A 24,684-nucleotide genomic window follows, 5' to 3' on the forward strand; every position below is an offset into this window, starting at 1 on the left:
AAATATCACCACCATAGCAAAAACTAGAGTGAAATCAGCTGCTGAAATGGACTTTCCTGATGAATTTCAACGATTCATGAGAGCATGACAAGGGTTGGTCAGGCCAAGTCGTACCGAATATATAAGCAGCTCATGCGCTACAGTTCAAGCTTAGCGAAAAAGCCGTCAAGGGCTAACTCTGTCCTTACACAGAATGTTGTTGATGAATGCACTTGTGAATGTGCGTACATTTTCGTTCGTTCAGTGGCTTGTGAATATTTCGGTATCATTGTGAAATAAGACAGAGATTTCTCAATATTTGGTTCTTCCGTTGAGCAAAAGATTGAAAAAATAACAATTACCAACCTGTTCTTGGAGTATTTCTTTGACTTTGAATGAATTTAGCTCTGCAAAGGGAATTATTACCGGGAGTTATTACATAGGGAATTATTACTTGTATACTCTTTATATGCTCTTTATATGAAGCGAGTTGTAGCACAATTAAGACATTTGAAATAAGTAACGAATCATAGAAAATTCCCTTCTGTCGATTGCCACGAAGAAAGATGTAGGAAATTATTTCAACCTCTTGTCAGACTCGGCCGCAACTATCGTGATATGTAACAAACCCGAGATAATGTTCCGTGCCAGAGTTTCGAACGAGAGTCTCGTACAGCGGTCTGTCTTGGGATCGGAAATTAGAATCTAATGCAGAGATCCAGCGGCTGATTTACACGTTTGCCGAGTCCTAGGCAGAACCTGAGGCAGAATCTCGACCGCATCTAAATTTTCCTAGGGTAGTTCGCATATAACATGGACGAGATACTCTGTGAAAGAAATGCATTCCATTCTCGAAGAAATTTGGAGCCATATTCTGTATATTTAAATTATTGTAAATTTCTGTGTTCTTATCCATAGTAAATTTTCGAGTGGAGGTTTTAATTTCAATTAAAACCTCACATAATGAATGTTCACATAATTTGTATGCTAACGTCATAAAGCATCAAATAGCCAAAATTTTTACTTTTTAATATGGAAGGGAATGTCCTACATTTTTCAATGAGATAACGCATCTTATTATGATATTTTCAATCATCCAACTATGAGCAAACCAAACATTCGAAAATCTGGTAATTTTTCATTGAAGTCGCGTTATAAATTATCAATTCTATAATTTAAAATTAAACATATTTTTGGTTCAGGTAAGTTCACTGCCTCACAATGAATATCTCGATTATGAATGAAGTAAGAGTTACGAGATTTGCCTACCTGAAGAAATGTTCGGAGAAGCTGAATCAAATTTTTATTTTTAAGCCAACAATTTCTGTATGTTGTTTTTACAGTCGCGAAACTTGTATACAATTTGCAAATATATTACTCTGAAAAAAGAATTCAATGTTTCGTCAAATAAAATTTGAGAGAGCTTTAGACATGAAACTTAGCGATAGTTTACAATAAATTAAAATGGTGATCTATGAGCAATTACCTTGATGTTTTTGTTGTTTTTATTTATTTACTATGAATGTGCGTTTCACATGTGGGAGACCTCCATAAAATAACATGAATGTCAGGGTGTAACGAACAACAATTATTCTTTTTGCATGATCTTGATTTGTTTGAGTGCGCCCCTACGGACGTTCGAACATTAATTTCGTTATGTGGAGTTCGCAATGAAACTTTCCATCATTTGAAAATGTTCTGGCTAAGGAAATGCATGAGTTCCCCTTTAAGTGAGTTCTCTCAATCATCCTCTTTAGTGCGATGCATGATCGGTGTGCGCTCCTCAGTCTGCTGTTTATGCTGTCCCTTCGGGACTGCCATCAAAGATCGCAATTGAATTTTGAGCAGCATTTCAATCGCTAAATGCATCTATGTTACTCTAGTTCTACTACTGGATCATTGCTTCGCATCAGGTTCTTGATTCTGTATTCCGTTTACTCAATCACTGCTTCACATGCGGCTGTTGATTACTGGGCAGCTTTAGTTACTGGACAACTGCTTCACACTAGATTCTATATACTGCTTCACTTCAGCTGCTGGATGCTGCATCACTTCAGCCACTGGATGCTGCACCACTTCAATTACTGGATGCTGCACTACTTCAGTTACTGGATGCTACACTAATTCAGTTACTGGATGCTACACCACTTCAGTTACTGGATGCTGCACCACTTCAGTTACTGGCTGCGGCACCACTTCAGTTACTGGATGCTGCACCACTACACTTACTGGATGCTGCATCAATTCAGTTACTGGATGTTGCACCACTTCAGTTACTGGATGCTGCACCACTTCAGTTACTGGATGCTGCACTACTTCAGTTACTGGATGCTGCACCACTTCAGTTCCTTGATGCTGCACCACTTCAGTTCCTTGATGCTGCACCACTTCAGTTACTGGATGTTGCACCAATTCAGTTGCTGGATGCTGCACCACTTCAGTTACTGGATGCTGCAACACTTCAGTTACTGGATGCTGCACCACTTCAGTTACTGGATGCTGCACCACTTGAGTTACTGGATGCTACACCACTTCAGTTACTGGATGTTGCACCACTTCAGTTACTGGATGCTGCATTACTTCAGTTGCTGGATGCTGCACCACTTCAGTTACTGGATGCTGCACCACTTCAGTTACTGGATGCTGCACCACTTCAGTTACTGGAAGCTGTACACTTCTGTCAGTGATCTCTGATGCATACATGTTGGTGGCCCTAACCTATATTCTCGAACAAGTAACTCACACTTTACTGCAGTTGTTAGATTGCAGCTCGACGGTAGTTAAGTGATGTTATAAAAGTTGTTTAATTAATCCCTGTCACGCTATCGAATATCTCTGTCAATTAGAGGAGCGCCCTCAGACTTTTGCTGCAATTAGTACCTTTTTGTTCATAATTTGTTCAATTACGAACAGCGCAACGTTGCCGTAGCGCTGACTACGGAAGTTACGAATAGCCACTCTATCATTAAATTTATAAAGTTTCAAATTGGCTTTTTACGTACGGATTAAGTTTGTGATATGCATGATCTTGCTTTTTAAAAGTCACATTCGGACATAAAAACTTCATTATAACCATCAATTTATGCAACAGATATGGTAACAACATCCAGACATTACTGTTCTAGTAATTAAAGAAATCGATTACAAATCACCATATTTTCATTAGTGTGTTTGCACCTTAATTGGTGCTCAGGACACAAACTAATCAATATTATTTTATTATATTTTATATTTAATATAAAATATATATATTTTATATTAAATATATTAAATATATATATTTTATATTAAATATATTAATGTATTGTATATTTTTACCTAAATTGTAATAACGCTTTCAGTTCTAATTCGTTTGAAATAGTAAATAGTTTATTATAAATTTACTCGTTGATCGGGCTATTTAGTTTTCGATATCTGAAAAATTATTAATTTGATTTTTGAATTCTGAACTGATGATCGAGTTGGTTTCACAAATGTATAGAATGAAATATAGTGAATTGACTTGGAATCACATTTAATATTAAATTCGTGCATGATTTGTAATATAAGTAACATAATGACATTGATATAAGGTTGAGATTTTTTACATGCAACGTACCGGGAATCGAAGTTCTTGACATCAATCAAAACATTCAAATATACAGCAAATATAATCTATATACGACGGATCATCAGCAAACTATACAGAACAGGACTCGATATGATAACGACGGTTGAGCAATGAAGTGAAACCCAACACATTTAAGGACATTAAATACTCATACAAAAAATTCCGATTGCCGTTTATGTTTACACGTCGACTTGATTTAATCCGGGGTTCAAATGTTAGCGTTGAACGAATATTTCTAGACTGAATAATTTCTAAATATGATATTCTAAAGGATGAATATATTATTATCGTTGTAATGAAGATGATAGTGATTGTGGAAGTAGGTGGAACTTGCGTGCTGATGCTGCCACTGGTCTGCATCGCCGCAGGCTCCTCAGCTGAAATGTAAAATCGTTAATTAAAGACAATATGTGTCATTTAAATCGTACATCTTCTTTGCTTTTGCTACTTGTACTACTTAATGAGTTTATCTCAAGTATGTGTAAAGTGCCAAGAAATTGACCTAATATCTTAGGTTTCTATAGTATTATGAAGTAGATAGAAAAAATCTTTGATTTGTTTCGTGATTCGTTCAATGTTGTTATTAGGTTTACTGACAAAGCATCTTGACATCTTGATTTGAGGTTGGCATAGTCTATAGATATACCCATATAGAATAATATTTAATTGCATACCGAATCAGACTATAACCCCATATATGCTGCATCGCCATTATTATACCAATCACCGCACTAATTAAACCATTTCCATCATGATCGATAATGCCGAAACTATTTTTACTGCAACCACTGTCTCATTTTAACCTATTTTAAACCTATTTTTCTGTATTGACTTTAATTAAATAATCCACTAGCCAGTTTGATTGAAATTTCAATTATTGTTGCTATTCTCGCTTTTGAAAATGTGGACCATAATTTCAGTAGGCTCGGCATAAATTTCAATTATTGTTGCTATTCCCACCTTTGAAAATGTGGACCATAATTTCAGTAGGCTCGGCATAAATTTCAATTATTGTTGCTATTCCCACCTTTGAAAATGTGGACCATAATTTCAGTAGGCTCGGCATAAATTTCAATTATTGTTGCTATTCTCACCTTTGAAAATGTGGACCATAATTTCCGTAGGCTCGGCATTAGATGGAGCACAGCGGTAGCGGCCTGAGTGGTCTAGAGTTGCTTTGAGCACCACAAGGCTGCACACCGTGTCCAGGTCTGACTGCTGCGTTGTCACTGACACGCGTCTGTCGGTTTCGTGGTTGATCACCTGAGACGTGAGAAAAATTAAGAAGAATTACGCATCACGAAGATTAGGAATGTTGGATTTTTTACTTTCTTCTACTAATAATGTGGGTATTTTCATATTTGCCTAATTTTTTAGGGCAAAAAGTTTGCACGGTTTGTTCATTTTCGATTTATATATAAATTTTCAATTACATTTTCAAATTTATATTCATGCACTACGGAGATCAGGAATTTGGAGAAGAAATCGAACATTTAGATTGAAACCTAAAATGTACAGAACGTTCTAACTTTTTGTCACACTGAAAATGAAGTCAATATGGAAATAAATACTCTTCTTATAAAAAAACTGAAAAATGGGAAATTTTTCTTTACCATAACATGAACCTAAAGCCAAGAAAGCAGAATATATGTACAAGACAAGAAAAATGCTGAAATTGCACAAATTTTATCAGAGTACATTCTTTAATAAATTCGAAATAAAACTAAATGCAAACAACTTCTGCACAGTGAAGAAGAAAGGTCAAATATGTCTACATTGTACAATTAGCAGAACCGATATGCCACGAATTCGAATCGAACATATGCTCAGCAGACGGGAGACTCGAAAAAAATTCTAAAAAATCGGAATAAAATATTATTTAGGCCTACGGTAAATAATACGCGAAAATTTTGGAGACTTTTAACGAGTCATAATGATGATGGCTTTAACGTTGATAAATAAATTTGTTAAATTATTAGATTATTATTATTATTATTATAATAAAATAATTATAATATTATTAAAAATTATTATTATCTACAGATCAAAGTTAGGTCTTTGTTCCAAAAAATATAGTCATTAGTAATTAATATCATAAAATTTAAAATTATTGAGTAAAGTACCTGTTCTTGAACCCACTTTAAATTTTAACACGGATATCAAGAATAATTTTACTTAATTTAGAGCGAGTTTTTATAAAACACTCATAAAGTTTCTGAAAGCCGAAAAGGAATTGGAACATCTTTCATTCCATAACAACGTTAAAATGCCTCCAACACTAGAAAATCTTCAAGTTGTACAAGGAATGTCCGGAATCCTGTATGCGAAGATACGTATATAATTTTTTATGAAATACAAACTCACTCAATTTATTTGCAACATGAAGTCCTTTAGTCGCGATCCTTAACCCTGTTTTGTACCCAAATTGAAAGCACAGTTTTTCTAAAACAAGCACGGGATGCAGTTCCGTATGCAGCTTTCATCCATAATTCTGCTCGGGAAGCTTCTTATCGCGCAATGCAGGACGAAATGTTATGAAATGTACTGGAATTATAACTGAGAACTTGGGGATAAATTCTGAAGCTATACAGAAAATTATAGAATTAAGAATTTAGTACCAATTTTTCCTGGACGTTGTATTGTTGAATGCAGGCATTCGTTAAGACAAAAAAGGCTTGAAATCAAATATTTCAAAGCAAAATTTAGTACATTTTCAAGACTTTTGAACTCAAATTTGAATTGCTGTCCCTTGACAAAATTCATTTTTTACGACCACAACAAAAATTGTTCGCAGTCTTGACCGTTTTGGTGTTTTTAATTTCTTTAGTGTAGGTGAATTTTATAGGGGGAGTTCGAATTCGAAAGCAAACAAAGAGGGCTTTTCAATTTGAATTTTTGTTTGTCCTTCTTGAGTGACCAACAAAGCGGGGCCGAGAAAATATTCTTGCAGAAATCGAAATGTCGGTCGGTGGCAAACAATAAAATTCTCATGGTGATTTATGTAGATTTATGCAAGCAACTCTTGATGAATTGAATATGAAAATGTAGCTCTAACGTTATCGCCATGGCGAACTATATAAGTTAGCTATAGCGTTTGTTCAACATTTTCTATTGATGAAACTGTTTACGATGTATTTTAACCCTGTAGTAGTATAGTAGTATTGTATAGTATAGTATAGTATAGTATAGTATAGTATAGTATAGTATAGTATAGTATAGTATAGTATAGTATAGTATAGTATAGTATAGTATTGTCAGAGGTGGGCGGTAGCGCGCTACATGTAGCGGCCGCTACATTTTCAGTAGCTGTAGCGGTAGCGGCGCTACATTTAAGCAATTGTAGCGGTAGCGGTAGCGCCCGCTACATATTTAAGTAGCGATACGAGGTTTTGCCGCTACAGCGCTACCGCTACATTTATAGATAAAGCCTTTAGATTTTACTTAATGGTATTAAATATTATTTAAAAAAAAACATGATACATACATAATATAAATTACAGAATAAAACCGTACGAAAGATTTTGGTGTAATGTTGTCAACCTCAGCCTGTTACTAGTGTCAACGTGTTAGTTGTTCCCAGAGGTGGGCAGTAGCGCGCTACATGTAGCGGTAGCGGTAGCGGCGCTACAATCTAGTGGGTGTAGCGGTAGCGGTAGCGCCCGCTACATTTCAAAGTAGCACTGCCCAGCTCTGAGTATAGTATAGTATAGTATAGTATAGTATGGTAAAGTTTAGTTTTGTATAGTATCTTCGGTGCTAAAGAATAGGCCTGAATAGGCCTGTCGCCGATTCCTGTACTTTTCTTGACTAGTTTACACATCTAAAAGACTGGCCTTTTTACCAAATCTTTTATGGACAGTTATTAAGATTACAAAGAATAGATTTAGGATTAAGATACACAAATACTGGATTGCTAGCAGCTTAACATATTTGGATCAGTACATTCACTGTCCATTCACTTAGAATATATAAGATTACATGAATATTTTTTCCTGTAATTTTCCATTATGAAATGCGAAGCTTCATATTTTTAACTATCTTTTCAAAAATTCACCAACCTGAAATACGTTAAGTACGATTCAAAATAATCACTTATTCGTAGACCTGCATAAAGCTGAGCGCAGGTTGTAGTACGTGCATAGAGGTAAAAGGTTTCTTGGGTTTCTACAGGGTTAGAATTACCAATGAGTTGGAATCATGATCACAGTGCTATTTTATAGTCCACAGAATATTTCAATGTTTTAGTGTCTCAGATCAAACGGGAGCAAAAATTATCAATGTTAATTCAAGAACAAGTTGTTCTCGAAGGGAGAAGGTGTTCTCAAAGGAACAAGTTGTTCTCGAAAGATCAAGTTGTTCTTGAAGGAACAAGTTGTTCTCGAAGGAACAAGTTGTTCTAAGTTGTTCTCGAAGAAACAAGTTCTTCTTGAAGGAACAAGTTGTTCTCGAAGGAACAAGTTGTTCTCGAAGTAATAAGCTGTCCTTGAAGGAACAGGTTGTTCTCGAAGACTTCAGAGGACCTGTTGATTTTTACGGAGCTTAAAATGAAGAGAATACCAGAACTCAAAATTATAAACAGCAACAATTACCGATAATTCTGAATAAAAATTCTTTCAAGTTATAATAATTTGGATCCAGAACAGATGTGGAGGATGTACCCCAAGAATATTGTATGGAATTAGCTTTCTTTCAAATTTTTTCGTAATATATGGCGCAGGAGAACAGTCGTGTGTAAGCCCTTACTCCTATCCTTTTTAAAATGATGTTAAAATCAAGTACAGTCATGAGTAGCGAACGATCGGCGAGCCGATAACAGTGGTATTTATGCTCTGGCATAAACCTCTGTTCCTATAAACTGTAAGCCGCATGTAATCTTCAAATAATACTCTATTAATCGTCACGCTGTCTCTCAATAACCCTGGTCTCACTATCACATTCCGAACCCAACTTCATGTCATTTATATAAATTAACTGAGGGTTCTTACAGGAAACGCACCCCCTTACAGTTCCATTTAGATGTTATGTGTTTTCATATATGCATTGCAAGGTATTTTTACTCTTGTATATCCTGTAATGTTCCCTGTGAATACTGTGGCTATTGTTATTAAACAAAGTCAGTTGTCATTCACAGCAGCATTTATACCCAGCAAGCCAGCAAATATGGGATCAAGTCATGCTTCAGAAATGTAATCCATGCTCGGAATCCGATAATTGAAGACCAAAAAAGGAACAAAGATATGAATTGTTTTTAATCAAATGTCGGGACTGAATTGGCAAATGTGAAATATGAGAAGTTTTTTCCTCCTACAGAGTTAGACAGCAGCTCCTGGAGATCACGATGCTTGCTAAAATTCAAAGGAACAAACCTGTTTTGGTAGAACTAACGTACCCATGCATGTGAATTCATCCCCAGTGTGAATATTAGAGCTTTGTAATTGTGAATACAATAAGAAGAAGAGATTGTAGAATAGAGTGGGAGATTGCAAAATACAATCTTCCATATTATAGATCTACTTTAATCTTCATCCGCCAAATGTGACTTCCTTTCTGTATTACTTACAATTTGTTGTTCGACTGAGCAATGTGGCAATTCAGCCGATAATATTACAAATTTAATTGACAGAGATTTTGAAAATTCAAATGTTAAAAATTATATTTAAGATACCCATCTTTCTTAAAGTAAAGAAAGAGTTTAAGTCGCTCTCTACCTCTAATTTAGTAGGAAAGAAGAGACGAGCCTTGACTTCAGCCTTCAAGTGGATTTTTCATTTAATGTAATTATGTTCTCATTTGACTGTTGAATTATTCCCAATTATATCGCGATTATTTCGCGAATTAGTGAATTATATTCCTTTGATTATTTCGCAAATTAGTGAATTATATTATTTTTGTCAGCAGAAATTAGAGTGAACTTTTTTATCTGCTTCAAAACAACCCGGGCGACGGGGCATAGCTTTCGTGCGATTCACGTACACGCCGACTACGCTGCAGCTGCCTCTATTTCTTTATATTGACGACGAAACCAAGACCAAACCTTGTCCACTTCATTCAACTAGTAGCAAGAAATAAATTTGACTGCATTTTTGATCCGTAAATCTCATTAAATAAAAGCTGAATAAATTTCTACTGAAACCATTAATAATAATAACAACCACTAATAATAACAAAGTTATCGGAATTTTTTAATGCAACATTGGAATTTGAATAAGCCATAATCAAACGTTCACGGTTCACCGATTGTTTTAAATCGTTTTAGTAATCGACGTTGAGATTTTCTAGTAGCCGAGCTCCTCCAACGCAGTTACAAATAACCCAGCCAAGGACGCCATGTCAAAACAAAAGCTCATCAGGACCAACAGCTTGATGGTACAGAGCCTTGGCTGGTCTGTGCTATTGCCCATCACGGAGGGTTTGAATAACATTATTCCAGCTAAAAATTGAGAGCACAAATACTGAATTTCAGTACTTATGAGTATGGTTTTTAAAAAAGAAGTTCAATATCAAGAGACTTGACACAACTCCATTCTCGGTAATGTTCGTCATTTAGCATTTCATAAAGATTAACGAACAAGTTTAAGTTCAAGTCCCTCTACAAAATTCAATTTTTTAATTATCATCCACATAGGCAAGATGACATGTTTAGAATGATTTTTCAACACGACATAATTAAATACTTGTACTCCCTATTCATAGCTAGAATTTCAAATAGCTTATTCATTTCATCAATTTCTTGGGAAGCCATTTCGTCCATTATAGATACCTCCAAACTACGTTAAAAATCATCCTAATTTCCTTATTAACGTCGGAACATTCTTTAAGAAAGAGCGATGTCTAATATTTTCCTGTGCACTGCACTGTAGGTAAAGCAGTGAGTGATTCTTCATCTTCCATTCCTTTTTTACAAAGAAGTCTCCAATGTAACGCTGGCTGTCACTTGAACTGAGTGCATTTAACCCACGAATTTCATAGCAACGCGAGATCATCATAAACGTCTCCCATTAGTATAGATACAAATTTGCGCGGATATTTTTCTCTCCCATTACCCTTAGCTTGTGAAATTTTCCGGCCGTTAGATTTCTATAGCTTCATGGAATATCGCTAGCATGACCAAATGCGAATCAAATTTACGACAAAAAGCCAATGGAAAACTTTTCCGTAAAATGACGAGTAATAATAAATTAAAACATATAGAAACACCAGACAATTGGTATAAGTTCGTTGTTGAATTTACTAGGTAGCGCGTAGATGCAAATAAAGCAAATTTTATTTTAACACTTCAATGCATATCTCAGTTTTCCGGTAGCTCGGTGAGAACTGAGGTCGTTAAGAGACGCATTTGGCCGATTTTGTGAGCTCTTTAACGGAAATAACGACAGGAATAATCACACCTTATAGAAGCGTTTGCCTTTCATGCAATCACATTCAATTATGTTCAAGCCATTCTGAATGTCAGTAAACGCTTCTGGCTGTAGAAAAAAATTTATTCATGCACATAGTCAGAAAAAAAGTTCCCTAGAAGCAACAATTCACCATTTAGTATACATTTTATGCAATTCAAATAAATTTCATTTATTCAATCTAGAGTTAAAGCTCACGCACATCGCAGTAAATGCTGGTGCATCAGAAAAAGCGGTATGACTCGTAATGGTTCGTTCAATATTTGTAACTGTTTCTGAAAACTAAGAATAAATTGTTAATGACAAAATTGAAAGTAATATAAGTTATGAACAATATGGAAGAACGTGATTGAAAGGCAAACAAAGATAAATAGAGAAATAGATGAATAAATAAATAATAGATAGATAATAACCAATAACTGAGATTTATAACAACGGAATTTTGTTTAAGCTATTCAACTCCTGTCTGACCTGTAGCGGTCCAAATTCTATATAAACGGAAGAACCATTTTACATAGTAAAAATTACTAGGTTCTTTTAAATTTTTTCTCTTTGTGTAAGTGACGAAAATAGTACAAATTATCTCCAAAGAAATGTATTTTTTAATATGGAAACTCTCACAGTTTCAAAACATAACCATTCTCATTGTCAAATAAATATATTTCTTTCGTTATTTTAATATAATTTCTAAGTTTATATTAATACTATTATTTTCGTGTGGGCGTAGAAGAACAAAAGATTTTCACGAGCTATTTTTCAAATAAAAAAGAAAGAAATAAATTTATATAATATGTTTAATAGTGCAATAATCACCAAACCATGAAAAGAGAATGTATTATGGACAAACAATGTTAGAGAGAAAACTTATAAAACTGAAGTGAGGATTCATTAATTCAGATCATATTCACAATTCGCATTTACCTCGAAAACTAATTTTTCTAGAGTATTGTTTTTAGACCTGCAGACACACCGTGATCTTTGGTCTCCCCATATATTGCATGAGGTTGCGAACAACATGTAAATTTCTACTTTAATCTTAACAGAGAGAAGAGAGAGAAAGAGAGAGACGCAGACGTGACCTGACTAGCCATTCTATGAATTTCCGGTCTCATCGTCAACATAAACCACAAGACCGTCGAGAAAAACTTGAACCTGGTCGTTATTTTTGGATCAATTTTCACGTCCCTCTTTTGCATTTTGATCGCTTCTCATCATTAAATGAATTTTTAGTACACATTTCACAAACTAGTAACACCTTTTCATGATACCAAATGCTATGTAGGACATAAGTCAATATAAAAAATTATTTTGCCATACATTTTTTGTTAAATTCAAAATTCGCTCAGATTTTTGGAGCTCCAGAAATAACTGTGCAGTTTGCATATGAAATAATTTAGAATACTTAAAATATAAAAATTAGTTAGAAGCTGAAATTTCGATGTAGATTCTTCATTTTAAAAATACACTTCTTCGTTTTTTCGTTCCAATATCTAGTACATAGATTAGTTATCAATTAATTATTTAAAGTAGGGAATTTTAGGTCCCTCTGGCAAATAACCATAAGTCAAATAATTTATTTATTATATTTAAACATATTCAAGTGCGCTGTTTTTATTTAAATCTTATTCGTTTTTTATTGTCTGGAGCAATACACGCGCTTCTAATATATAATATTTTTGCTCCACAATAAAAAATATTCAGGCTACCCTCAATTATGTACAGGCTTTGTCTTCACTAAGCCTATGATTAGATAATGATTTTTTATTCAATAAGAATGCGGTGTACCTTCAAATAAGCTTTAGTTATCTCTGATAAAATCGATAATTGATCATAATTTACCTCGGTCATAATTAAGTATTTATGACTTTTGAGCAAGCGACTTGTCAAGAAAATTTAGTTATTTCTTTTCCTAGTGCACGCATTTGAAAGCATCAGTTATTATTTCAAATATTATTGCATGAATGAATGATTATGCATGAATGTTCATATTCATTCACAGTATGAATTATACTGTGAGAAATTCACGTATACTATAGCTTGTACCTCCTCCGGCTTGATATGCGTTTTGATTAGAATGTTGGTGTGACGACCGCACACCGCGTGGCTCGACACATTCAAATTAGCTGCTCTCCGTGACAGCTCACGAAATGCTCCAGGATTTGCTGTACAGTTTGATTAACGGTGCTGCTGCTCTCTGAACCTCGACGTGAGGTATGTCTTTTATCTCACTGTATATTGTCGCGTGAAAATTGAGTTTTGTGTTCTGTACATGTTAAGAATTAGTGGGGTGAGCTTCATGTTTTATGCATGGTGTTTTGTGCGCTTTAGAGTTTGGACTATGATTGTGTGTAGAATGTGTTTTAGGTGTGTTTGTGTTGAAGTAGAGAATTTAGATTTTATTCAATGATGTGTTTTATGTCTGTTGTGTTTTAGCTTTATGTCGAGTTTATATTAAAGTATGTAAGTTGCGCCTATATTGTAATATTGTAAACACTTGTTTATTTACCGATTCAGTTGCAATACATACAATAAATAAGATAAATAATTAAAGATAACGAGAATAACAAATGAAAAACACAATACAAAGAAAAATATATTAAAATGAAACGAGTAAATAGATAAAAACAATCAAATTTTAATAACGAAAGAAGTGCGATAGACAAGAATTAGAATTAGTGATTTGCCATTCGTAATACTGTGTACCAGAAGATGTATCCATGAGGGCTGAGTGGTATGATACTTAATAATACTCAATAATGTTGCGGTAATACCGCGCCTCTGTGGAACCAGAATACTCGGGAGGGCTGGAAGGTATAATACTTAATAATACTCAATAATGATGCAGTAAAACCTCGCCTCTGTGGTACCAGAAGATGTACTCAGGAGGGCTGGGATGTATTATACTTAATAATACTCAATAATAATGCAGTAATACCTCGCCTCTGTGGTACCAGAAGATGTACTCAGGAGGGCTGGGGCTGGGCTGGATGACGCAGGTAAGGTTGAGAGCGCTGCCTTCATCGATGTACAGCTCAGGCGCGCTCAGTATATGCGCTGATGGCACTGAAACACAAGTAAATTTCATATATGTTAAGATTTATTTATAGACATATATATAAGATTTCAATGTTCTAGGAAATTCATGAAGTAATTAAAAATTACCTCATGTGTTACGCCTTCGACATAAAAAATTATGTGGACAATTTATTATTAAATTGAAAATTACGTATTTGAAAATTACGACATCATTTTTGTACTGAATCAATTCATCATTTATAATAAGTGGGACTGAATTTAGACAAAATAAATATATGGAAAATTTGATGCTGTGCAAAAAAGGAATTAATGTAATTCTTACAGGGATTGCTGATACGTCATTCAAACCAAATCAGTATGAAGAAAAAGTTTGCTATAATTGACTAATAATAGTCTAATAATTGAATTTACCCTAATTATAGGGTAAATTCAAACCAGCTGTTTGAAATAATTTTAAATTCGAAAGATCTAAAAATTTCTAGGCAATTAGCTTCAGAATTTAATAACCGTGAGATTATTGGTGATTCTAACTATGAAAGTTAACATTTTCTAAACTAACTAAAAACTTTCTATGCAATATGCATTTATGCATAAGAAAATGAAATGTAATTTTGAATGCAAAATATAAAAATGCTATATGCATATGTTCCTCCAGTCAAGTCACTGTGTTCGATATTGGCGTTCAGTAGAAACTTGGCTCGGCAATGAGCTTGACAAAGTTTCTAGACTCGAAGTAAGCCGGGGACTACTGATGTTTTTACAGAGGCAAGGAGCTTTGAGCTCGACTACTTTAAATGTTTCAGAGGGAACTCTGGGTATACCAGGAGTGGTCAGGGGAGCTCAGAGCAGCATGAGGCCAAAATAGTGCTGAGCAGCATGAGGGAGAGGTAAGAGAATTCTGAGCAGCGTGAGGTCAAAATAATGCTGAGCAGCATGAGGGAGAGGTCAGAGAATTCTAAGCAGCGTGAGGGAGTCGTTAAAAAATGCTGAGAAGGTCAAATGAATGTTCAGAAAATGCTGAAATGGCCGATAGAGTGGTCAGGATGATGCTGAGAAGAACGAAAGAGTCGTCAGGATAGTACTGAGAAGGATGAAAGAGTGGTCAGGATAATGCTGAGAAGACGTTGGAGTGGTCAGAATAATGCTGAAGACCAGAGGGCGTTCAAAAGGATGCTGGCAGCATAAGAGTTTCAAGAGAACGTCGCTGACGCTAAGTGCTTAAGCGGATTGTTGGACACAAGCGGTCTGGAGATCAGAATTTCATGTCCAGCACGGCTGGCTTTTTCAGAACACATTTTTGACGGTTTTGAAAATTTATCTCAGTTCTTCAAATATACGGTCTAAATAATTTGAATGAAACATAAATAACTGTATATTTTAATAATACAAAAATGCATGATAAAATTAGCAGTTGATATCGTGCGAAAAATGCGTAAGGTTGGTTCTAAAAGCCCCAGTGAACAATTTTTTTCGTTAAAATTTTCATTAAGCTTACATGACATTTTCTGACCATTCGATATTCGTAAAATATCGATACATTTTTAGCAATCAACTTTGTTGCTAGTTCCATGATACTATATATGATACTACGATACTATATGTGATACTATGATACATGATCCTATATGTTCCTACCTATCAGCGAGAAAATTACAAAAGTGGGATAATGTATAGTACGTAAAAACTGAATGAATATCTATTTTGCTTAAAACATTTTGTCAATTTTAATAAATCTTCAACCTTCATTGACACTAAATCTCATAGGCACGACAATCGTTGGCAACACATGCCACGATCATAGCATGACGATATGTGCACGCACAGGCTTCGTGGACACCTGCATGACCACGCACAGGCTTCGTGGACACATTCATGACCACTCACAGGCTTCGTGGACACATTCATGACCACTCACAGGCTTCGTGGACACATTCATGACCACGCACAGGTTTCGTCGACATCTGCATGACCACGCACAGGCTTCGTGGACACATTCATGACCACGCACAGGTTTCGTGGACACCTGCATGACATCTCACCTACGACTCTGAGGTGCACGATGTGTGCACGCACAGGCTTCGTGGACACCTGCATGACATCTCACCTACGACTCTGAGATGCACGATGTGTGCACGCACAGGCTTCGTGGACACCTGACACTCGTAGATGCCAGCGTCTTGTTTCGTGGGGTCCCTAAGCTGCAGGGTCCACTCATTCGTCCCCTGCCTGTGCAGCGTCGAGAACCTGTGGTCGCTGGTGTAGGTCGAGGAGCCCACCGTCAGGATATGCGTGTCGGCGTGCCGTATCCATGATACCTGGTGCAGGTAAACACGAGATTTATTTTTAACGCATTTTCTCATTCATGGAAAAAATGCCCTTTTTTGCTCGCCATGTCCGTCTGTCCGTCCGTCTGTCTGTCCGTCTGTCTGTCCGTCCGTGACTTCACGTTTTCGTCGACGAGAAAATGCGCTCTCTGTCACTCACTACAGTGAGTACTGAGTTATATTTTTTGTTGAATGCTTAAGATTAAGATTGATTAAACCTGAATGTGTTTGAAGTTTAACATGTTTAAAATTAAATGTGTCTGAAGTTTAATAGGTTCAAAGTTAAACGTGTTCGAAGTTTAATTTGTTAAAATTGAATATTAGTTTTTCACTGTTGAATATGATCATAGTTAATTTTTTTCAAAGTTCAATTTGTTTAAACTCAAATTTTATTAAAATTAGATGTGTTTGAAGTTCAATTTGTTTAAAATTAAATGTTAGTCATTGGCAGTTGAATGTTTTCATAGTTGAAAATTGTTCATAGTTGAAAATTGTCCATAGTTGATAATTGTTCAAAGTTGAATTTGTTCAAAGTTAGATGTGTTCAAATTTAAATTTATTTAAAGGTAAATGTGTTTATACTTCGATGAGTTTAAATTTAAATGTGAGTTACGTCTCGAGTAAATTGAGAGTACTAATCATCTTCGAGGTAATTTTAAAGTATGTGATGATTTAAATTGTTTTGAGGTAGTTGAGGTAGTGTATCTGAGGACATACATTATATGTGAAGCGTGTCTCAATCAAGTGAAAATATACATTATTAAAAGTGAGGTAAGTTTAAAGTAAGAGACAACATGTATTATACGTGTGATACGTCTCGTGTTCATGGCCAAATTAAAGTTCAAATTAAAGTTCCTTATAAATTGTGCCATAGTAAGGACGTGCCTGAGCTTCCCACTCATATCACTTGACTTTTAATTCATTACTCTCATCGAGTCTAAGGATATTCATCCAATATATCAAGCATTCAACTGGAATTTTTGGCAATATATAAATAAACTATGCTCTACCTCGCTAATATGATTATTTTTCTTACTAAGTAAATATTAATTAACTTAAGTCTATTTGAAATTTGTGTGAACGAATTTTTTATTAGTAGCTTTCATCCAGGAGCAATAATTGATGCGTGTTTCGATTTCGCAAACAGTTTTCAAACAAACATCTCACAACAAACATTTTAAGCTATCGCATCTCAAGAACATACAGATTACTCAGTAAATGTGCAACAGATTAGGTCCGGTAGTTAAGGAATTTAACTGAACAAATCGTTTAGGAAAAGCTCGTTTTACGCGTCCGGTATTATGTTGTAAGTATTAAACATTATCTCAACTATTTGGGAAGGATTAACAGGCGAGTTCATAGTTGTCTACCGTGGGCACGAGGAAATCTTCACGTTCAGTTGAAATTACATCCCCGGTCAATTTGATTTATACCCCATCTGCGGAAGATTGATTGACGAAATTGTATTTATTATAGTATAACTTATAACGGATAATGAGCTTTATTGGAATATATAAATGAAATTTAATGAATAATTATTAGTTTATAATCATAAGTTACAGTAACTCGTTAACTTTCATGTTTAAGATTGGGAATAAACACATTTCTACGTCAAACCCTTCATTGGCACGGTAGTGAAAAAACTAAATTTCACTAAACTAACTTTCCACGAAAGTAATCTCGTTGCAAATTTTATTTCGTCTGAAGTAATGAATTTACAAGTTTCTTTAACTTTTACTTTGCTTAGCATACACTTACCAGCTTAATACTTAATGGCTCTTGGGATTAAATTGCTCGCTCACGATCTCAGAACATCCAGAAAATTTTATTACTCGCTCAAATTTGAATCGATTGTTGAAGGACTTTTCTTTTAATACAAAATATCGCAGAATCATAAAAAATATCAGAGCGCTTGCAGGATTTATTTATTGTAAAACTCAAATTAAATTGATGTTGTGTCAGATTGTCTTTTATCATCAGTATACACTATTCGAAAAATCTAAAAATCTTTTAAATACTAAAACATAATAACAGGTAAATTAACTTGAATTTCGCTAGGCTAGTGACTGCACATTTATCAGATGAGCTCGATATACGAATTGATAGAGTGAGTCTAAAATGCCATGCATTGATGAATTTGAACAAAGTTTTAGTTGAAAACTATGTTTTGGTTATAATTCAAAGAAAAGTTCAAGTTGATTGCGTTACTCATCTATATTATACTAACATTTTCTCATACTTTTCTCGAGCAAATTAAACAGGTTTTTACATGCAAAAAAAATATCGTCTAATCATGAGTCCTTATAAAATTTATATGTGCTTATGTGCTTATAAAATGTATAAAATGCTTTTACCTTATTGATCGGACTGAACTCTGGAATATAGATAAATCAGAGGCCGAAAATATCGAGATTTAAAAGGCAGTAATTTGAACCGCATAATGGCTGCCAACAACAAACACGGAAACCCTAAATAACTCACAAAACTATCGGGGACAAAATGTCGAGTTTTATGCAGTAGTCCGGTCCTACGGTAGCGTGTATAACGTTTATAAAAAACGCAGGGTCGATTAACTCTTCAATGGTACAAGAGCGAGGTTCTTTTTAGTTCAGTCGACGAAAACACGTTCGTCATCACGAATATCTGGAACCTTATTTGAAGTCATGATACCAATATCGGAGAAACTTGGCTCCTGACTTTAAATCGGCAAGAGTTTTTAATTAAGTGGGATACGCATTGTGGAGACAAAATACTTAAATTATTCCTAAAAGTTAATTGAACACGCACTGGAAGGAGTGTCTTCGAATTGATGTTCCCCACTTCCAAAAATAAAATACTTTTATTTTAATAACTAGTGAAAATTCTTCAAGCACAAAAATCAACTGAAGTCGAAAACCCAAGTCTCTTGGTTTTTCATGACTTATTGTTCAAAGTGACAGAATCTTGAGAAATTTTGTTGGGCGTTCGCGAAAAATGTTTTGACGTTTTTAAATTAAACTGAAATTCGTGTCCCAGGTTTTGCTTTATCACAGGTACGCGGATGAAAGACTGCAACTGCGGAACTGAAAGACTGACTTTCATTTTTAATTTGCACAGCAAATACGAAATAATCTTAGTGCATATACTTTGAATTTATAAAAAATATGTAAATATAAATTTGAATTTAACCTGTCCTGTTCTCTCGAATACTTTTTTCTGTGAAATTTGACTTTTAAATCACAATTCCAATTTTCCCTTCGTTGCGTAAGACCTTTCACTATTCTGTTTTTCGCACGAACGTTTTTCACTGAGGAAGCCAAGCCCGATCCAAAAGCAGACGTAATCCATCACGAGGCATAACGAAAAACGAGGAATGGTCCCACAAATGAGCAGTTTTTTAGTGTACGATTTTTTAGTGTACGGTGATTATCGCAAAGCAGGATTATTTTTTGCATATTCAGTCAGAAAAAAAGTAAAAAAGACTATTTCATCATGGCAAAATAAAAAAATATTATCATATTATTCATATGAAATTTAATGAAACATTCTACTTCAGAAAACTCGTTTATGTCGAGTAAATCATCCGTATCACATTCGGGCAAAGTGGAACTTCTGAATTTCAGAAAAACTGTCAATCACGAATGACTTACGAGTCAAAAAGATTGTACTGCACGCATCATAAAAGGCTGGTCGTCAATATTTTAGAAATGAATATTTGTAAAAGCTACGTCCCGTTTTACTCAAATAAAATTAGGAGCTAATGGATTGAATTTGAATGGCTTGTATTCATCTTGCTTCGCATCATGTGTTTACTGCGACAAAATAAACAAAGTTCACGTCTATGCTTGTGTTTTCAAACGCTTTGATAATTGTCTCGGTCATTCGTTTTATCTTGCTTTGAAATTTCAACTTCTAAATCTAAATTCAAATTGAATTTACAGTGTCGTTGAACTTCTTTAAAAACAAGTTCAAACTTCATGGATGAAGTTTTTACATGTTTTTGTGAAGATATTTTTTAATAAATTTAACTCAGTACTCACTGCAGTGAGTGATAGAGAGCGCATTTTCTCGTCGACGAAAACTTGAGGTCACGGACTGACAGACGGACAGACGGACATGGCGAGCACAATAATGCATGTTTTCCATAAATGAGAAAATGCGCTAAAACGAGTAAAAGTTTAGAGAAAATAAAAATTTATAACAGGTTTTCGTAAAATAATCTGTATTTAGCTAAAAATGTGTTCTAACTCAGGTATGGGGGCAAGAATTTCGTGACAACGAACGGTATTATCATAAATTTCTTTAACGGTTTTGATTTAGAAATACAATAACATAAATTTCATGTGACTTCAATTGGACTATGCATTGAAAATTTACTTGATAAGGCTCTCTAGCGCATTTTCTCATTTATGGAAAAAATGCACTATTGTACTCGCCATGTCCGTCTGTCCGTCCGTCCGTCTGTACGTCAGTGACTTCACGTTTTCGTCGACGAGAAAATGCGCTCTCTGTCACTCACTGCAGTGAGAACTAACTGAGTTATATTTTTTTAATGTATTTATCATCTTAAAAATGTATTCTTTATTCGCCTTAAATACGATCAATGATACAAATATATCTACTAGAATACCTTAATAACTTTCTATCACGCTGTGTTCAATTCTAATGTAGTAATTATCGCGGCTGCAATGTAAAAGCGGTTTTTCAAGCTAAGCGAAGACAAAGTATAGAGGATCGTAAATTTTCGACTCACAGCCAAAGTCTCTTATTCATGGAGCCCTTGGGGGCAGCTAGCAGCGAAGATCGTTCATCAAACTCTAAAGTTAAGCAAGTCTTGAGGGTAAAAGTCCTTAAGTTAGCGCGTCCAGTGCATTGCTATTCATGAACATCGTTTTTAGCTCGAGGCGAAACATCACCCAAACGATAGCCGATGCACCAAGCTCGATTTTGCATGTGCGATGCTACGGTGAATGTTGTTAGTGTAATTATTGACTTTATAATAGAGGGAAACTAAGATGAATAGAATAGTCATTCAAGCCGAAGGGGTTTTTTACCTTTATAACTCAAGATGTTACTATAGCAGTAAATTTCGTTCAAAGTGCTCACGTTCGATTATATATATTTTAGTTTGATCAGTTTACCTTTAAAATGTTATTAATTGCCATTGTTAAATTTACGTAATCAATAAATTAAGGAAATTATCATTCTGTTCCAAGCAAAAAATTTGTGCGTGCATTAATTATTAGTATAATAAATTGATTCAATTAGAATTAATTAATTATTAGTAGAATAAAGAAATTACTTACAGTTTTTGTTCCCAGATTGTTAACTCTACAGCCCATGTGCACAGTCTGTCCCTCCACAGCCGAAATGTTCGTATGAACGCTCGAGTCGAAGTCAGGGTCGAAGAGTTTATCGATGTAGTCGTTCCACGATTCCTCGTTAACGCCAGAAGCTTCGTTCGATCCATCGATGTTTTTATCCTTGAGGTCAACAAACGTTTTTTCGGCTCGTGCGTTTTTACCTTTTGCATCGTTTAACTCCCGATTGCTTGGAGCAGCATTTCTTTTGTGCTTATAATGGATAATCTTTTGTGGTTTGCTTTGTTGGTTCAGTGAATATGAATATTGAATATCCTGGATTCTTTTGCTGGTAAGAAAGTTCATTGGAACAATATTAGATTCTTTTATTGAAGATTTTTTCGCCTTAATGAACAATTCCTTGATTTCTTCTGGTGTCCCATTGTGAATTTTTGCTTTGTAATTTGCGACTGAATTTTGAAATTTTTGTTCGAAGACCTCATCAGAAAGAGAATTTATATCGATACCTGCGCGAGAAAATTTAATCGTTCTTTCTTCTAGGGAGTTCTTTCTAGCGTCAGAATAATTACTGTGATTCGTCAACTTTTGGTCATGAGACTGGCTACACAATTTAAAATTTTTAGGCTTTCGCTTCATTTCAAATTCGGTTGAATTACTTATTGCAGAATAATTAACATGTGTCGATGCAAGGCCATTAGGGGCAATCGCATGAAAATCCACTGGTATCATATTTATCTTAGCATCATTTTGAAAGTTTGTCGAAGAAAATTTTACAAAATCGGTTCCAGGTAGATATTTGGTCACGTTATTATTAATGTTCTTGGAGTAGATAATGGGATAAATGTCTGTGGGCATGAAGGTTTTTTCTTTATTGTCACCATGAGTTTCCATCCGGGTAGCGTTTATTGTTCTGAGACGAGCCGTCCAGCACTCATCCATTATACCTGCCCCAATAAAAAAAATCATTTAAATTATGCCTTACAATTATTAAAATGTACAGTTGTTCAATTATTTTCTGACTAAATTTAGGTGTATATGCATACATTCTATTAAATTACCTGAAAATAATTGAGGTCCTTGTTTTTCCGAACGTACGTAATGACAAAAATTATTCCAAAATAATGATGAGGTGGTGCGCGTTGTTCGTTGTCATCCTATGAAACTAGAATTTTAACATAAACTAAACCAGCACCTGTTTGCGGATTGATTGTTAGTGATAGTTATAATATTATTAATCAAAATAATAATAAGTACTAACAGTTCCTATTCTGAACAAGCTTTCTAGAATTTGAAAATACGTTAAAAATAATAGAAAAGTAAATATAACACTACAAAAGTTTAGCTAACATCGAAGATTAACGTACTGACCTGCCATGAAGAAGACCGTGATCGCAAGAGAAACTTTGATGTCAAACATGACGACCAGATAATTTTAATAATCAACTAATTTAAATAATTTTGTAATGTGTTTATAACAACAGATTTGTCGGAGTTGACTCCAGCTAATTTGGATATACAGTATTGTTAATTGATTAAGTCTTCGGAATCGATTAGCTTCAATAACAATTTCAGTTACATTTATGCAAAATGTTCAATATTTTGACATACGACTCAATTGACGCATTACAATTTGCGTGTTTTTCTACATTGAATTTTTGTTTTGAAAATATATCTGCAAGGAAGAACAATTAATTGAAGAACTTATTATGCTTCGAACTATTTGTGGTTCAATAATCCACCTGCACATGTTACGAGTCGAGCCACGACACTGCGACAAATTAACTTATTGCATAATTATAAAATTATCTCAACAAATCAGGACTAAATTTATGGGTCCCTCTGAGGGAATGGAACATCAGGAAACAAAATAGCGCAGCTCAAGTCAACACACCAGGAACATGTGGCAATAAACGAGGGCATTTGTCATCTCGTCCAGCGAGGGAAAATACATCGCTAAAATGAGCTAACAAATGAGGGCTGAGCGAAAGTAGCCGCTGGACAGCACGACAAAGTTGTTCCGACATGCAGCCTTGCTCGGGCTTTATTGCAACAGGCCTCGGGTTGGTACTGGAACTAATACTAGTGCTCTGGCGGTTGATTGTGATGCTGATGCAGACTCTAGCCTGCTGGTGCTGATATAGTGCCTATAATGGCTGTTCTTAATGTTATAATTTTATTGCTGGTGCAGCTGGTTTTCCGCAACTTCGCTACTGGACTGACGTTGTCGCTTGTGTTCCCAATAGAACAGCTGATATCTTCTTTAATTATGGTGGTACAGCAAGCTAATTTTTTACATGGTGGTTCCTGAAGCAATGACAGTTGCTACTAAAATGGATGCAAGAGGTTTTTCTGCCGTACCTGCTTCTGGAAAAATTTTGCGCGTGGCACTGACTGTGTCGCATTGGTGTTACTCGATTCTACTGTAGAAGTTTTAGAGAATAGAATTTCTAACGGCTTTTCATTCATTTCGTTCTTCTTTGCTAGTGCAGTGCATTGCAGAGCACTTCGCAGCTCAACGGTATTTAGAAATGTGTCACAAGTGGACTGGTACCGCATCTCGGCTCAGTTGGCGATAAAACATTGCAGAGCGTGTCAAAGTTCGGCTACAAACTCCGCAACAGGCCGCGGTTCCCAGAACCATCATAGCTGCAGGTCCTAGAACTTGACGATTTTTCGTCAAGCTCCTCGAACCACCTATGCAGTAATAAAGCATGCATTGCTCTAACTTGAGATCGGGGATGAATTTTACAAGGATACCGTCTTGTACTTTCGGCCTTTGCCCATAGGCCTTCGAAACCATGATTTTGAACGAATGACGTTGGAGGATGAGATGATTGAGACCGAGTATTCTAAACCAGCTCCAATGATTTTAACTACCGTGGCGCTAATTAAATTAAATTACATTCCATCGCCAGCCTTTTTTTCCGTAAACCAAACATTCAACAGGAAAGAAAGTAGCAAATGTTTGCACAGGCAACAGTTCCCGTAACCAAGTGTTCGTGAAGAACGTGCGATAAGCCAGTCCCTCAGGGCACATT

The 24,684-nt window shown here is 35.2% G+C and overlaps 1 protein-coding gene across 1 annotated transcript; it reads right to left on the reverse strand.

The window, feature by feature from the left end:
- Positions 1 to 3,295: 3,295 nt before the first annotated feature.
- Positions 3,296 to 23,186, reverse strand: LOC108674514. Its single transcript, XM_047885055.1, has 7 exons — positions 23,015 to 23,186; positions 21,632 to 22,590; positions 16,176 to 16,337; positions 16,062 to 16,110; positions 13,922 to 14,049; positions 4,684 to 4,852; positions 3,296 to 3,966 (listed from the first exon to the last, which is right to left on the reverse strand). Exons 1-7 carry the CDS (start codon positions 23,061 to 23,063, stop codon positions 3,659 to 3,661), a joined length of 1,824 nt encoding a protein of 607 aa, XP_047741011.1. The 5' UTR covers positions 23,064 to 23,186; the 3' UTR covers positions 3,296 to 3,658.
- Between the last annotated feature and the right edge of the window lie 1,498 nt (positions 23,187 to 24,684).

The sequence above is a fragment of the Hyalella azteca genome, unplaced genomic scaffold (assembly GCF_000764305.2).
Source record: "Hyalella azteca isolate HAZT.00-mixed unplaced genomic scaffold, Hazt_2.0.2 contig16827, whole genome shotgun sequence".
In the NCBI taxonomy this organism is placed as follows: Eukaryota; Metazoa; Arthropoda; class Malacostraca; order Amphipoda; family Hyalellidae; genus Hyalella; species Hyalella azteca.